The sequence below is a fragment of the Pseudoliparis swirei genome, chromosome 19 (genome assembly GCF_029220125.1).
Source record: "Pseudoliparis swirei isolate HS2019 ecotype Mariana Trench chromosome 19, NWPU_hadal_v1, whole genome shotgun sequence".
Classification (NCBI taxonomy): Eukaryota; Metazoa; Chordata; class Actinopteri; order Perciformes; family Liparidae; genus Pseudoliparis; species Pseudoliparis swirei.
In genome coordinates this window covers 15,943,095-15,959,826 of record NC_079406.1, presented here as the reverse complement: position 1 = coordinate 15,959,826, position 16,732 = coordinate 15,943,095, and the positions used below count along the sequence as shown (strand labels likewise).

General features: G+C 39.8%; 2 protein-coding genes across 2 annotated transcripts; one reads left to right on the top strand and one right to left on the bottom strand.

Annotated features, from left to right (window-relative positions):
- Positions 1 to 474: 474 nt before the first annotated feature.
- zgc:113229 (uncharacterized protein LOC550612 homolog) lies at positions 475 to 6,441 on the top strand. Its single transcript, XM_056439552.1, has 6 exons — positions 475 to 1,766; positions 1,850 to 1,992; positions 2,851 to 3,256; positions 3,406 to 3,538; positions 3,624 to 3,835; positions 4,502 to 6,441. The coding sequence occupies exons 1-6, from the start codon at positions 876 to 878 to the stop codon at positions 4,748 to 4,750; spliced, it is 2,034 nt and encodes a 677-aa protein (XP_056295527.1). The 5' UTR covers positions 475 to 875; the 3' UTR covers positions 4,751 to 6,441.
- A 109-nt stretch (positions 6,442 to 6,550) lies between these two features.
- p2rx3a (purinergic receptor P2X, ligand-gated ion channel, 3a) lies at positions 6,551 to 12,456 on the bottom strand. The gene is made up of 12 exons (XM_056439723.1): positions 12,323 to 12,456; positions 10,919 to 11,054; positions 10,592 to 10,663; positions 10,109 to 10,178; positions 9,213 to 9,309; positions 9,039 to 9,116; positions 8,791 to 8,932; positions 7,985 to 8,121; positions 7,803 to 7,896; positions 7,181 to 7,246; positions 7,015 to 7,092; positions 6,551 to 6,869 (listed from the first exon to the last, which is right to left on the bottom strand). The coding sequence occupies exons 1-12, from the start codon at positions 12,454 to 12,456 to the stop codon at positions 6,741 to 6,743; spliced, it is 1,233 nt and encodes a 410-aa protein (XP_056295698.1). The 3' UTR covers positions 6,551 to 6,740.
- Positions 12,457 to 16,732: the final 4,276 nt, after the last annotated feature.

Genomic DNA, 16,732 nt, shown 5'->3' with positions numbered 1-16,732 from the left:
ATTATTAATTGGACAGTTTACTGATTGAATCACTCTTTACAATCTTCTCCTAAACTGTCATCTTTTATAGCATAAATCTAAATTTATAAATAACAACTCCTCACTCAAAATGCCCTGTAATTACAACTCAAGGGTCATGGTAGGACAAAAGAGGGTGTTGTGCATATGTGTGAAGAAGCCAGGGAGAAAAATTGGAAATAAGGAAGAGCAGAGAGAGAGCGCGATAGAGAGATAGAGAGGGAGAGAGAGCAAGAGAGAAAGAGAGAGAGAGAGAGAGACCATGTCAATGCAAAATTATCTCAACTCACTGGTCTTTCCTGTTGGCCTGCTTGAGAGTTTGAGGAACGCTGCCACGCATCGTCTCTCCTCCCATTCCCGTTGATCTAAATGGCTGTTGCAAAAGAGGTGTAACTAAAATAGCATGTGTGTCCTGAAACCACGAACATTTGGAGATAACCCACGACAGGAGTGGTTTTGTGTCTGGCTAAGCTTTGTCCCAAAACAACACAAAGAGAAACTATGGAGGATTGGAGCCAATATGAAAGTGTAACTTTCATGAGAAGAATTACAAATCTAGCTGGGGAATTTAAACCGTGAGAGATGGACCTCTTATGCTATTTACGTTGAGAAACGTCTCAGAAGATAATGGAACAAGATTGGAATATGAAAACAAAGGGAACCCACCATTACAGGTATCTGACACAAGGGCTACAAGGGCTGACATGATACACACACAGCTAATGTCTTCTCTCCTGGACTCCTGTCTCTTTTTAAAGTGAGATATTACATAAGAATCCATACTATTGTTGTGTTTTCACTCGTTGTCGAAACGCTTTTCTGTGAAACCTGAATTTGATACACAGCAGTTCTTTTAGATGTCTCAGTCACATGAAACAAAAGACAATCAGGCCTTGCTGCAGTCCATGCTGCAGAAACTGAAGCTCCAGCCGGGAAAAGAGACCCAGGGATACCCGCACACACCTGTACCCACCGCAGCTGCTTCGGCATGGGGGCGAGATGGAGAAAGAGGAGCCTCCAATCTTCAGAAACTAAACAGCAGTCCTGTAAATGGCTTTGCATTTGGTACCAATGGTATCCCCTATAAAGGGTTTGGGGTCTCTGCTGCGGAAAGTAATTCATGCCTCAGAAGTCCGGAAACACAACCACCAGGTCATGGCTGTGAAGGGGACAGGGATCTTATTTCCTCCCACTCCCAGAAAGACACCATTGATGCTGACACGGGTGAGGAAAGGCGGTTGGGACCGGCCACTCCGCCTCCTATCACCCCAACAGGAACCGGGCAGCTGTTTCCTGCTGAATCACACAAAGATGCTGCTATCACTTCCTTTGAAAGGACTGATGGGACGAGGGGGAGTTCTGGCGGTTCTGCAATGAGCAGAGAAAACCCGAGAAATAATTATGTCACAAGCATGGGACAGAATCAGAACCAGAACCAGGACCAGAGTTTTACGCCCAAAGTCTACATGTGGTCTTTAAAGCCCAAAGATGCAAATCGTGCCACACAGATTCAAGGGAATGAAGCATTGCATGTGGGAAACAAAGGATTTGGAGCTTTGGCAAACAGTGGGGGCATGCAGAGTGTTGCGACAAACAGCAGCTCTATACCAGAACAACTATCTTCTGAGAGTAAAACGAGGAGATGGACTCAGAAGATCAAGGAGAGATGGAAGGACAGGCCAGGGAGTTTTTACAATAAAAGTACAAAAGGAGGAACAGTAGACCAGAAGAGTAAGCATGGACCTGAAGTGAGTAGTGATTTTGATTTTACTTACCGGTAGTTTCTTTGTCATTAACTGAAAACTGAAACTGAAACTTATTTATTTATCAGATTTCACCTCAAAACCAGCTTTTGCCAGCAGAAAATGTCATCAACACATCAAATAAGGTGGAAGAAAGGCTCTTTCCTCCACTCGGCAGCAGTGATACCAGTAATACTCCGACTACAGACGGCACTAACGAAGGATATATGAGGTAATCTGCAAACAAATTGCCCTTAAAAGTGTAAGCAGACACAGGCTAAAGTTTCTCACAGTCAGGCGTTGTTGATTCATTTCTCAGTCTTAGCGACAGTAGTAAAATATGTTAGGTATTTTTTAGACGTTTCCAAGCAGAGCTGTAATATCAGTTTGGGATGATGTATGTCATGTTACGCGCCCAACACACCTCTGTCACTGACAGCATCTGTCAACGGCCATCTTCAATCACACTTGCAATAACTGCACAGCATAACATGCATGCCTTAAGGAAGCAGCATGGAACAGATACATGCTCACTCAGAGATCCTCAATCCCCATTAAAGACGATTCTTGAGTCAAACATCAATATTTCAATATGTGTATTCCTACCCTGTCTGTACTCAGCACCAAGCCTATACACGTCCAGAATGTAGACTCTGAATCTCTTTAAAAGGTTGTTACAAATGTACAATTAACATTTTTTAAAGACGCTAAGTCATTTCCTGAAACAGCTCGACGCTGTATTTCTTTGCAAATGTGAATCAAACAGGACTCAAGAGCACTTGTTGGGGACTATTTCCAGCAGTGGATTAATACACGGTGGACTAGCAAGCATTTGCAGCAGCAGCAATGTGTATGTGAGACTGACTTAAAGCAGACCACAGTGTCCATGTTCAACATAACAAAGAAACATGTCAGCTAGTACAACAGAGAGGATACATTATGTATTTATCATAGGTTTTTAACAACAATGGAGCTTTATGACCAAAGCAATAAACATATATATATATATATATTTTTTTTCTCGTGATTTTAAGGCTGAGTTAATGTAAAGAGTTGCACTAACTTTACAGAATATCTTCTCTTGTTCCAGACCAGCCAGCAGAGACTTTGAGTTCGGCCTGGGCTCCTTTAGCTTGCTGGAGGAGATCATCACGGGTCAAGAGTGGGCAAGGTTCCTAAACCCCAACGTACCAGCTGCCTCGGCCAATCAGAGACCTTCAGAACCCAAAATCCCACCAAATTCTAATGATAGTGGTCAATCATCTGTGATTTTGAATCAACAAGGAGCTGTGAACAACCAGTGGGACTTTAAGGGAACAAAGACATCCCCAGATTTAGATTTCAAAGGGGCCCAAATACCGCCTGAAGCTTTCCAACCTGTCAGCATGGACGTTTCAGAAGGAAAGCAAGCTGCAGTACGAGGCTTCTACAGTGAGGCCGATCAATCAGAACCAATGGAGCATGGACAAACCGGCAGACCCCATTTGTTTGTAGAGGTTAGTTCTAAATTGTAATGCATAATCTACTATTTTAACAGATATCATTTCATTAAAAATATGTTCCTCTAGAAATATAACCACAATAAAAACACTCATAAGCACATTTAGTAAAACCTCTCTCATAAGTTTGTATTTTTTTTTTGCAGCCTAAAATTATTTTGGAAAACTCAGCGCTGAAGAGCAGAATCCACCTCAACAGGAAGAGACAGCATCACTCAGCTCATAGACACAAGGCGCTTTCCATGGAGATAATAAGTGATGGGAAACAGGCAGACAGAGGTCAGAACAACTTACTCATCACATGTTTCAGGCAAGAGAGTCAGTTGGAGATGAAAACTCAATTTCCTTGTCTCTCGTCTCATAGAGGGATTCATATCTTCACTGAGCCTCACACGCAACCACATGATGGAGGAGACAGGAGAGTCCCAGCGTAATAACCTCATGCCTTTACACATCTTAAAATCTCCTGACCCATCTCTCTCTCCATCTACTCCTTTTGCCCCTGCACCCAGGGGTGTCCTCAAACACAGCATATCCCAGGATTCACAGTCCTCAATGGAAACTGTGACAAAAAGGGTAAGTTGATTAAAAAAAAAGTGCATTGTATCAGACTGCCTCCTGGTGGTATAACCTGTAGAGACACAGTTTGGGAAGTGCAATGTTACACTGATACGTTCTTTCCAAGTAAGGTATGTGGTTTTCTTGTACTCTATCTGTAAAAACACGATAGTATATTATAGATTATGTAGATTACATTATTTTAAAAGTAGTTTATGCAATGCTAAAAGGAATCTCGTCGAAAACATATGAGGTTATAGACTATTTGATAGTTTTGTCTGCACCGTATTATGTATTCTTAGAATAAATTGTCTGTTTTTTTTAAATTATCGGGAACGCTTTACTTTTCATTTCATGAGAGTTTCTGTTTATTAAAAATAACTATGGAATTTGGGACTAACTAAAAGAAAAAATATGAATGACATTGATAGAAATGTTTAATTTAATTCCATGTAAGTACTATTTATTTATTTATTTATTTGGAAACCTCATCTATGTTGAATTTACGTTTTGGCAGTTTATGCCCAGCTGACTTACATTTAAAAGACTTTCTAGGTAATGAGACCAAATATACCCCTTTAGAATAATAAAAGTAACCATGACATTTTATCAACTACTTCTCTCTTTTCCACTTTCTGTTCGTCATTCCTTTTCTCTCATGCCATTCATTCCACTCTGGATCAGAGACGAGTTGAGGAGAATCGGAGGGTTCATTTCTCAGAGGAGGTGGTTGCCATAGCGCCTCCAGAGCCACAGTCGTACGCTACAGACTCAGAGGAGGATTCGGAAGAAGAGGAGGACTCTGTGGCAGAGCAGGAGTGTGAGGAGGAGCAGACAGCCAGAGAGGAGGTGGCAGCACCAGCACGCCGGCCTGCTCTCCCTGCCTGGATACAGGCTCTGAAGAGGAGGAACACGCGGAGGAAGCGCAGATAGAGACTGCACAACTGCAACTGTTTTTGGTTCTTTCTGGATACTTGAAGCACATCTGTGTCTTATTGCTCCTCCTCCGTCTCCAGACCACCGACGTTCAAATGATAATTGCTCAAGTGTTGAGAGTATTTCAAACCTTTGCATCTAGAGCCAGAATTGTTTCCCACCAACGTTTTTTGGTGTCCATACTCTCCTCTTTGTCTGTCTATGCAGACTGGATCATACATTACATAATGTCAATTTGGATAATCTAAGTATATTAAGTGTTTAGTCGATTTGGTTACTGGAGTAAATACTCTTCCGCCAGCTTTTATCAGAAATGCTGGGCGGCTCCTCCTCCCCCTCCTTCCATGTCACACTGGCCAGCAGCAGACTGTCTCTCAGTAATGGCTCCCTGTCCAGCCATCAACTAACCCCAGAGGAGGAAAGAGACGTTGAGCTAAAGCAGTGGCTGCAGACTATTGGTGGTTTCTGATTGTCTGCTGCTTTCTGTTCAGCTCCTGAAGTGCTGACACCTTACTGTGAGGCCATTTGCTTGCAGTCTTCACTTATAGGATGGTACGTTGACAATGTTATCAGCCTGTTATGTTTTTACATACTAAAGGACTGCAGCGCAGATACTTGCATTTGAGAGATTTTTTAGCTACAAGACAAATATTGTAATAATGTTTGTTTGCTTTCTCTCTGTGAGTCAGATGAGTCGTTATGATGTCTGTATGACATTGTGTGCTGAACCCAGATCTCTGCTGGCTGCTTGTCTGGTACATAAATCCTGTAAAATCTCACTGGGATACCTGCATCCCCCTGCCCTCAGTCTTTGTGCTAAGATAGCTTCATACTTACTGTGTGTTTGTCTACATTGTCCCCTCAACATTAAACAGTTATTTAAAAAGAAAACATACTCCCGCTACATCATTATCCCAGTTACATTTATCAATTCTTCTTGGCCTGAAAACGATTAGTTAATTCTGTGCACAGACGAGCTGCATCTTTGTTTTGAAGATTGACCAGAAGCAACATTCATTTATGGTGCTGTGTATCACATCCTGTCATTTCCATTACATGTGTTGTATTGGTTTATGTGATTAATTTAGTACATTAAAGTGTGTGGCTAACTGCTGTCAATTCCTCTGTGGCCTCCCCTCACCACTATCTTCTCTCGTAAATCACTGTCTGTCAGATGCCATTAAGAGGCTCTTTAGCTGATCTATTAGTGCCCCGGTGATAGTTTATAGTGGAGCAAGCGGGGGACCAAAAGAAGAATGGGGGTACTAGAAAGTAGTGTACGGGACAAAGAGTAAAATAGAGAAATAAATAGAGGAACAGAGAATCATAATGCGTGTCATTGCCAAGAAGTGGACTAATAATGGCCAATTTATAAACCTCAAACCACACACACATTTATCCCGTTGCAGACCCCTCTCATAACTCACACATCTCATTATTTACCATTTCTTTACAACATGTGGAGACTCTAGTGATTGTATTTGTGCGGGACAAAGAAGAAGGGTGGTGATGGTGTGGACATGGCAACAAAATAAATGATCTTTTTTGTTCTTCTGGCTCGTTCGAGCAAAGCTAACAGAAAGCAAGACGTGGATTTATTCAGCTTTATTTTTGTTTGGCTGACAAACATGAAGTTGCACTTTATTGTCGCTGGATAATGTCAATAAAATAACATGTTTACTACTGTATATTTCCCTGCAAATGTAATTGCTATTCTATTAACTAAGCTTTATGTAAATAGTGAAGAGTAGGCCATTCTTTGAGTTTCATCTTAAATCTTCTTCGGAGAATGTTGCTTGCGTGCTGTTAACCAGAAGGGTCCAGCTTTTGTTATCAGCTAAAGGCCATTATTGTTTTCATCTTAAGCTTGCCAAACTAAAACTGACTGCAAGATCATGACAACTAGAAAAGGCAGACCACATATGTTGTAATCAGGCAGAAAGGGAAAGAGAATGGAAAGTCAATTTCTTCAGATTGTCGTTGTCAGTCAGATAGGTTGGTCCGAGTTGGCGAGGGAAATGGCTCCAGAGTCATAGGAGCTCTTGATATCTTGTTTGAGTGACAGCTGGCTTTCTGGGCTTTGACCAAGGGACGCTTCTATCTGAGCCATCGACACCTGGATGGACAAAACAATGCAGAGTGTCTGTGATGAAGCTTCTGAGGTCCTCTGGACTCACGGCTTTGGTGAAGCTCACTCTGCCGTTAGTGTCAATATTGATAATAAAAAAAACATGCAACTGTGTTTTAAAAACAGTAGTTACCTCTTCAAACTTCTTGGCTTTGTACTGGTCTGCCCCTTTCAAGAAGTTCAGTAGGATAATGTCACAGAGAACCGTACCCTGCCGACACAGATAAAAAAAAGAAAATGTAATCAAAGCTGACAGCAACAAAATAAATATAGTCTTTCACCTGATCAGATTTTCTTACCAGTCCAATAGACGTGAAGGCAGCTACCAAATGGATCAGTGTTTGGACTGTGTTAAACTTTCCAGCCTGGAAGAGATGGAGTCAGTTTAGTTAAAGTAATGTACAAACAGCCCCCCACAGGAGTGCTCTCTGCAGAATATACTGTATAATAGTCTATAATATATTTAAATTCAATTATACTTGTATTTTACTTTTTTTCAAAGTGTTCCGCACAACATGTTCATTGAAAAATTATGATGATTTTTAATTACTTTACAGTCATGAATGGAAATTTTCAAGAAATAGTTTGACAATTTGAGAAATATTACAGTTATTTGTTGTCTTGTTGAGAGTTTGCAACTTATTAGCTGAGCTAAGCTTAAACATGGAGTCAGTTAGCCTCTAACGCTGCTCACTAATAACAAGTTCAAGTTTCAATTATTCCTAACAATACCCAACTCGAAAGAATACATTGTTATGAATCCCACTGCTCTTTATGCCAAGACCCACCCCGAGGCAGAAACAATATTTTTTTATGATTTGGCATTAACTTTGAGTAGTTAGAGTCAGGGCATAGGACCTGAACAATCAGGTCACCAGTACCTCGGCGAGCACGGACGTATGACAATGTTACACAACTCACACTGCCAGTGACCATAACATCAAAGCGGATGGCATATATTTTGTGAAGTGTCCGAAATTCAGTCCCATTCTCTGACATGAAATATTTGGCAAATCTGCATTTGAAAAGAAGGGAAAAAAGTGACCAAAGAATTAAAAGGAATAAAGACATTTGACATGAAGAGGAGAAATCCCACTGACTACCTGAAGTTGTAGCCACTGGAGACGGCATTCTTGATAAACGGTGCGTCCAGTCGTGTGAACGAGTACTTTGGTCGACAATAGTCAAGGTCCCAGTCCAAGTTACACTTCCACTCAATATTTATTCCTATTTCTCCACCCTGAAAGAAAATAATGAAAAGATAGATGCACATTGAGGCTCTAAGAAATAGAGTAACCTTTAATGTTTAGAATTTAGCCAGCTTTTTTAATTGCTCAACCTCCGGCTAATAATAATCAGGGTCTTTCTAGAAGCTCTGTGGCGTAGTGAATAATTGCAGGACTTTGTAAACGGCTGTTGCTGGCGAGCTAATTGATAACCTGCCAGCCAACCGGGTGATCACCGGATACGAGTCAGCCACATAACCTTGGAGATTCTCTGAATTTATTTTCTCACTACTATTCTGTTTACTGCTGGTCATTTTGTGCACTATTGTAGCTACATCAGTTGCTTCAGTAAACATATATTGAAGAGAGAAAAAATAAAGCTCTCCAAGCTAACTAACGCACAGTTATCAAACTCATTAGCTTATTAGCTTAGTGCCGTCGCCAAAGGGACAATATGTATCCATACAATCAAATATACTGTCTGATAAATAAAATCTCTTTTGTCGAGCATTAATTAAAAGCCCGGTGCATCTCATATAGATGCTAAAAGCTAACCTGGGAGTTGGTAAAACTTTATCTCTGTGTGTACAGCACAGTTACAACATTTTAGTCTTGAGGATGAAGAGTTAAGGAAATGTAATGTAAGAAATAGGAGGAAGGAGGAGACAGAGGACGGATAAGACCTTGAGTGCCAGTTCCATGTGGTTCTGCTTAGTGATGTTCAGCACGTCCTCCACAAGAAAGATTGGGCAATAGGGGTTCGTCTCTGGATGGTAATTACATTTCTTGATATCACTGGATGTCATTGTGGAGATAAAGTTCCCTCTGAAAGAAAAATATTTCACCAGGTTATGTGGGATTATTAAATATTTTCTTCACAGTTGTTTCAGCTGCTTAAGTTTTATAATGCGTGCGTCTTGTTGTGACCGACCTGGTGACATTAAACAGTGGAAAGCGAATACTGTTTTTGATGAAGATGGTGAATTTGACCACATCCATCATGGGCTTGCTGGCAGGATGTTGACAGAGAATGACATGTGAGGATGACAATCAAGTCTTCCAATGAGGATGTGTTGTCTTGTGCGTGTGTATGTGTAACTCTTACATCGTAATGGTGTCATCCTCGGCTGGACACCATCCAGAAATCTCGCAATAACCCTTGGTGTTATTGAAGGATATAAGGCACTCACCTGTTATAACCCCTGGTGGGTGAGACAGAAAGAGCAGGCATGTCAGATAAATTGAGCTGATTTGGTTCATAGGTCAATACAGAGGCAGCCATAAGAGTTATTACAGTCTTGTGTGGATCACTTGCAGAGTGTGTGCATTTGGGAAGATGCATATTTCTTTTGTTTTCTGCTTTCACATCCCTTTTTGTTCACACCCCACCCCACCCCCACTGCTTGGTCAAACTACCTTGTGTCGGTCATCAGAATGAAAAATGATCCATATGACTTGGCAGACAATCTTAGTTTTGAACATTTTACCAAAGATTCATCAAGTGTAAATTGGAAAAATGCACCTAACGTTAACTCAACAAAACCTGAAGGTCATGTAAACACCCGGCCTTATGTTTAATGTATAGCATTTTATAATTACAACAATTTTCTCTGGGATTGGCTCCATCTTCGATCAACAAATTCCCACACTAGCAGAATCATTTTAAACATGCTGTTATACCAGGACCATCTCTACATATATTAACTCTAAAGAAGGTCTGTCAGCCGGAGCCACATCGTGAGAAGTTCTTAATGTATTTTAAGATTTATTGGATGTTTATCTGATTGAACACTCAGCCTCTGCAGTCTGTTCTTGTTTTAAAGAACAGGATTTTGAGTGTACTTGAACATAGTTTGCCTCTCTGGTTAGCGGCTGCTAAGTTCACGCTCAATACTCGCTCAACTCCCAAAATGATGACACAAAAATATGCAGGAAATAGGTTTTGAAAAAGCAAAGATACCCTTTAAAATCCTTGATAATGTAATGAAAGTTTAGACTCACCGTTGGCGAAGGGGCTCTCGAGATGCTTATTGCAGTCTAGATTCTTGCTACAAGTAAAGTGTTTTCCCACCTGAAACACACATAAAATAGAAACTTAAAGCGTGACATCATTCATACACTCAACCCTTAAAGCCCTTTAGATTCCTTTCACTTCTTCAGTAATTCTGGATGTAGAGGTAATTTTGGACACAATGATTAAACATTTTAATAGAACAAATGTAATAATGATGAAGTAACTGCCTTCATTGAATGTATACAATACGATAAATATAGAGGAATAAAATAAACAAGTGTAATAGCTAAAACATTAACTCGATAACAAAACATTATAAACTCTTATTAAGGCCTTCACAGAAAAGGTTATAATAAGAAGTGATTTAAAATATTTTCCGAGTCTGCACGCCTCACATTATCATTCAAGGCTCTGACTGCAAGTGCATTTCACAATGCCAGTGAATCTGAATGATTTAAATGTGTCCTCACCTCTGGACATTTTCTTCGAGACTGGTTTTTTGTGACGATGACTTTGGTCATGATGCAGAAGATACCTGCGCCCTGAAACACAGCAGATCATTATTATATTCTGTATTTTTTATAAAATGCTGTACAACAGTCAAAATGTGCCGCACATGGACAAATGGAGACAGAAAGCTTGTTGAACTCAAAACCGATATCAACAATGTCATCATCAACTGCCGGCTTCTTCATGTGCACCTCAAACCACCATCAAACCTCTCACTGACGGGGAACCCGAGACAAAGTTGAAACTGAATCAAATGTCATGCTTCTGTTTGTGCGGGCGCCACACACCTGTTGGGGGAAGACATAGTCGGCCACATCCATCACTTGCCCGTTAAGGTCACCGTAGCCTTTCACTTTGGTCATCACAGAAGACTCGATGCCGGTGTCCTTCACCTGATACGACTTCTCGTAGATGAAGACCCAGCTGCAGGACACATGATTAACAGCTGATCAAGAGTCCCGTGAAAGAAGTAGAGAACATGAAGTCTCGTTTCTGGACATAATTTACTTAATAAATCTATTCATTTCTTTTGATCAAGATCAGCCTTGAAATGTGGTTTAATATAAAAGAGGTTTTGAATTTACCTCTGTATCAAAATTGCATTTAAACTTTTTACATTTTTAGATTTTAAACATTTATGCTCGCCGTTTGGTCATTTACGGTTTAAAAATTAAAAACAGTAAAACATTTTTATTATTTTGCAGAAGATGGATTATATATTTCATCCCGATGCTAGAACAAAACATCTTTAGGGAGTCTTGAAATACTTTCAGAACATTAGTAAGTGTTCAAACAACCTTACGGATCACATTCTTTCTTTATCTTTTTGTTTTTTAATTGCATGTTTAACTCTTGAATGTGATGAAACTACATGAGAGGCACGAACTGGGGCGGAAAGTAAATCTGATAACCCCAGTACTACACAGATAAAGATAATAAAAGTATGAATTAATACATTAATCTGCACAAGTTTGAAGCCAATACCAGATTTTTTTTTTACTTAAAAAAACGTTTTTAAATTTTAAATTTGGGGGATCCCTGTGGCATTCTAGTCTAAGAGGTCAAATAAATGTAATTGCACCATCCACAGTTACAATTTAAACTGGGGACTTTCGTTGCATATCTCCCAGTATTTTCTGTCCCTCTATTTCAGGTGATAGTCTTGTATCACAGAGTTTGTACAGCACTTAATTAACTCATCCCGTTCAACCAGATGCAACTTTCAAAAGCTGCCTTTTTGTTCATGCATCATCAATAACCCATTTGATATGTAATAATGTAATACTAATGGGGGCTTTTCTGCTGCACAATAACTACTATTACTTGTTATAGTTTAATAGAATTTTGCTGACAACACTTCCTTTCTTTCACTTCCGTAAAATTAAGAAGGACTTTTACTTGTAATTAAATATTTTTGCATTGTAGAATTGCTACTCTTATTAAAGTAAAAGATCTGATACATTTGTTTCACCGCTGTAAATAGCTTCCAGAAAAAATCTCTAAATATGACCAAACAAAACCCCAAAACATATGCATAGGTAGATTTAAACAAGTTTTTTGTAGTTAGGGCGAGTCTTTACCAAGATAAATCTCAGAGCTTGTAATTTCACAAGGAAACTAACCTGGGAAGGAAAAAAACAATTAACCACTAAACATGCACAAAGCTAAACCAAAATAAACATATCACTGACCCAACAAAATATGAAATGATGAGCAGCTGAACAATCCGGTTGACGATGCCCACAAACCAGCTCTTGACCACCACCGACTTGGTGGTCTCATAAGTGAAGAAGTCAGTGACGCAGCCCACCATTGAGAAGCCCATGACTGCTTGCCGGTGAAGTCGGAGAGAGACGCACGAAGAGACGGGTCCTCCTGAGTCTGGACCTCCTGAGTTCTGTTCAGCCTCAACAGGTGCTTTCAGAGAAGTGAGGAGGTAAAACTGTAGCTCCTTCCAGATTCTACCAAGAGAAACAATTTCTGATCCTGTCTTTCTCTCACTTGGTGCGGCCTGTGTTCGTCTGCTTCATTGCATATTTGATGGTTAGACCTCACTGTCTCTCTCCTCTTTGTTTCACTGGTTTATAACACAAACTGGACCTCCCCTTCCTTTATCCGAATTAGCAAGAGGAAAATGTGAAAGTGTTCTACTGTCCCTCCCTCTTTCTTTCTGGACCACGAATCCCCATCTCCCACGCCTCTTTCTCTCACAACAAGCCAGAGAAGCAAGTGCGCACACACAATTATTCAGGGACACAAATCAATATCCCATACATCCACTTTCATTTGCTCGAGAAACATTTCTGTCATCATTTTAAGTAGTTTTTCCACATTTCTTGCTTTTATCTGAAGTACACTATCGTCACTTAATTCATGGTTCAGTGTTACTGAGAGACTCTACTGAGGGAATCCAACCCCAAAAACCCAAACACTTCACTCACAGAACCATAAATTACAAATTAAAATGCCAATGATGTTTAATAGCAGAAAGCTTTGAAATGAAAATAAGGGATGCAATGCATTGCCTGTTTATTTGGTTGGTCTATTAAACAGCAAAGCTCTATAAGGAATGACTATAAATGGGACTGTTTGTAAAGAGGTTATTTTTCATCTGTTCCCTCTGGTCCGATGTTACACACACAACACCCTGAAGTCTGTTACTGACAAGTATCTCACAAGATAGTATAGTATGTATATTAGTTTTACTGCAATAGGTTTTCCATCTGAGATATTTTCGATCATTGTCATTTTCAAACATCTGTCTTAGCTTTCAACATATTCCTTCACAAAGTGCAATGACCTTTTTCATTGGACAGCTTTGGCCTAATGGACAAATATCTTAAAACAAGACCCCTCTTCCTTGGGTTTTAGAAGATCCCGCTAGTTCGACTGATAAATCATCTGGGCCTATTTGCTGTAATTGGCCACTCTTGGCTAATTGAAAATGTATTGGGAGCAACTAATAAGTGAAAAAAATATATTCAAAATGCTGTATATTATTGTATTATGTTTTGGTACATTGCTGACTGTGTCTTCCTATTTACCATGCTTTACAAAAACAAAAAGATAAAAATGCTTCTACTTTTAACTCTGGGCAGGTTTAGTCAGATGCATTCTTAAAAAGTAGCAGTGAAAACTTGTGAAAATGTCATAACATTAAATGTAACCACTTAGACAAATATGTTCAATATCTCTCCATTATCACTTGTTTCAGTCAGATACATCAAGAGTATAGAAATAAATCAGATTCTATACTTACAGGCTACGATGGGAGGTTTCGGTAATAACTTATAAACTGTGTTATTGACAACTGCGCAATTATTGCGACATATGATACGACCACTTCTGAATACACTCATGAGAACCAACAGCATTATTGGCTCTTACGTCAGGGAGATAATGTAATGATGCAATGACAGTGTCTGTCTGTGTGTGTCTGTGTGTGTGTGTGTGTGTGTGTGTGTGACTTTTGTCATTTTTTAAGTGGGCCCATTATGTTTGTGGTCAATTACTGTTAACGTAATCGCAGACAAGATAAACACACATGCACAAGCTTTCAGGCTGCATGCAACTTTAACCCTGATCCCAAAGATTAGGCTTTGCATTCCTGTAATGGCCAATGATACTGTGAAACACATACATCTACAAATATGAGACACCATTTGTCAGATTGTAAATGTGGACACGCATGAGGAGTGAGTGTCGGATTGACGGATGAATTTCCTTCGTGAAAGGGGACACTGTTGTGAAAGTGACTATCATCATTTAACAGGAAGGGATCTATGTAAAACATTCACAGTGGATCTGTCTTTGGCCGCTACATCTAGGATTTAGGACATCTTAAGATCACGTGAACACAAAGGCACTGTCCACTACTTTGGTCCAGACTGATAATACCTCAACACTTTGCACAGACATTCATGTTCCCCAGTGGATGAATCTTATTATCGTGGTGACCGTCTGACCTTTCCTGTAGTGTCGCCATAAGGCCAAAGCTTTCCTATTAATGTCTCAACATGTACTCGAACCTCAGTTTAACATGTATTTTAGTTTAAACACTGGTACATTTACTATAGGAATCATTGGATTAATACATGCAATTTATATTGACACACTCTTAGTTTTTATACATTTTGCACTTCATCCTTCTGGAAATATAATAAAACATGTGACTTGGTGATTTTGGAACTGTATCTTCTTTCAACAACATCCAGGCTCCTCGTGTTTTTATGCTTTTGCGCACATTGTTTTGAGCACAGACGTCACATTGGTTCAACTCTTCATCCACCACTGCTGCATATATGGTGACCAATACCCTTTTCAGGACTTCCCCCTCTCAAACAGTGATGTTATTTCCCCTTATAATTTCATCACTGCCCTTCCTGTGTGCCTGACATTTAATGATTACCAGCCTCGTTGGGCCCATCATTGATGAAATCAGGTCCATTCTCGGTTTTTCATGCAGTATTGGACTTCCGTCTGTTTTTCTGAATCCTCTGTTTCCACAAAGCTCCAAAAAGTTGTTTGACGCCTCGTGCATCCTGGCTGTCAGTGTAAATGTTTGCGACTCTGCCTTTAGCGAGTCTGCGCGCCTCAGGCAATGCTTTCAATTTAATTGGCTGTGCTGAACATGGTTGAACACAATCTTCAGCTTTTACTGTCACAAAGTCATTGTCTATTTGCTTAACCACGGTAAATCCGTATTTCGAGAACATTATTGCCCAAAATCCCCATTTCCAGGAAATATCTGTTACCTATCAAGTAGCCTAAGTAGCATAAAAAAGTTACATAATGGTTTCTGCTGGCTTACTCTAAGGAGTTCAAACTAAGTTATATGATTTTCTCCAACACAGGATAATCAATGTAATAATCCTGACTCTTCATCTAGCATTCCAATCAGGGCAACGTTTCAATTTGTCCAATTTTTTTTCTTTCACCAAATTCTACACACTAAACGAGAGGCTAAACATCAGCATGTCAACATGGTTTCTGTGGGCATGTTAGCATCCTGACATTAGCATTTAGGTCAAAGCACAGCCTCACAGATCCACTTGTCTAATTCTGGACTCTTATTTTCCTTAAAATGCTTCAATATAAACTTGAAAAAAAGAAGGTGCAATTGTAACTAGGGATATATTGTGATGTTCCCATATTGAGGGCAAGGGGAAATCTTTGAGAAAAAAATGACGTCCAGTCTGTTACTGCCGCAGGAAGAGTATCTTATCAAAATCAACTGTTCACTCGGAAGTGTACCACACATTGGGAGTGTTTGGCTCTTAAAAACCACCATGTTCGATCCTAACATAGCAACCCTTTTACAGACCGCTGTGTACTTAGGCCTTGGCCTCCCTTTTGAAATGTCTCTCCGACATTGATCGGCGTCGCCGTCTAATTTCCTGTGATAACACACTCCTAAACCACCCTGCCTGGTTAAATGGGCCTGATGGACAACACAACAGGGGATAGGACTCCTATGGGAATTGCCTGAGTAGAGCTAATATCTCCCTGGCGTGCAGTGGCATTTCTAGTGGATAGGGAGACATTTTCTGGTGGTGAAAAATTACAGTAAAACGTGAATTGTGCAGTGAGTTTGGATGAACAGACAATCCTGCATTAATTCTGCACGCTGCTGGTGTTGTTCACGAGAAGTGTTTTTACATGGTATGAGAAAAAAATTAGGTTAAAAGTTCATATTTGACCTTGACATTAACAAAACAATCACCAACGGTACTTTTAATATCCGTTCTGGAACTTTTGAAAATGGCATCTTCCTCAGCAAGTGGAGTTTGGCAGTTGTCACTGAATTTAAAATCCATTTATTGAGGTGCGTCTTAACCATGTTGGCAGTAATGTTCAGCTTCAAAGTTCATTCTTTGGCTTTTATTTCTTAATGCAAATGAATCCATAACACACACATGCATATAAGTGATAAAAGCCGGCACTACAACTTCAGAAATCTTAAGAAAAAAGCAATTTGTAACATTCTAGTTTTTTTAGGGCAAACTATATTTACAGCCAAAATAAGTGAGTCATGTAGGTGAACTCCGGGTTGCTGAGCCCAAAGGTGAAACTCGATTAGTAGCTGGCTTAAAAAATACAAA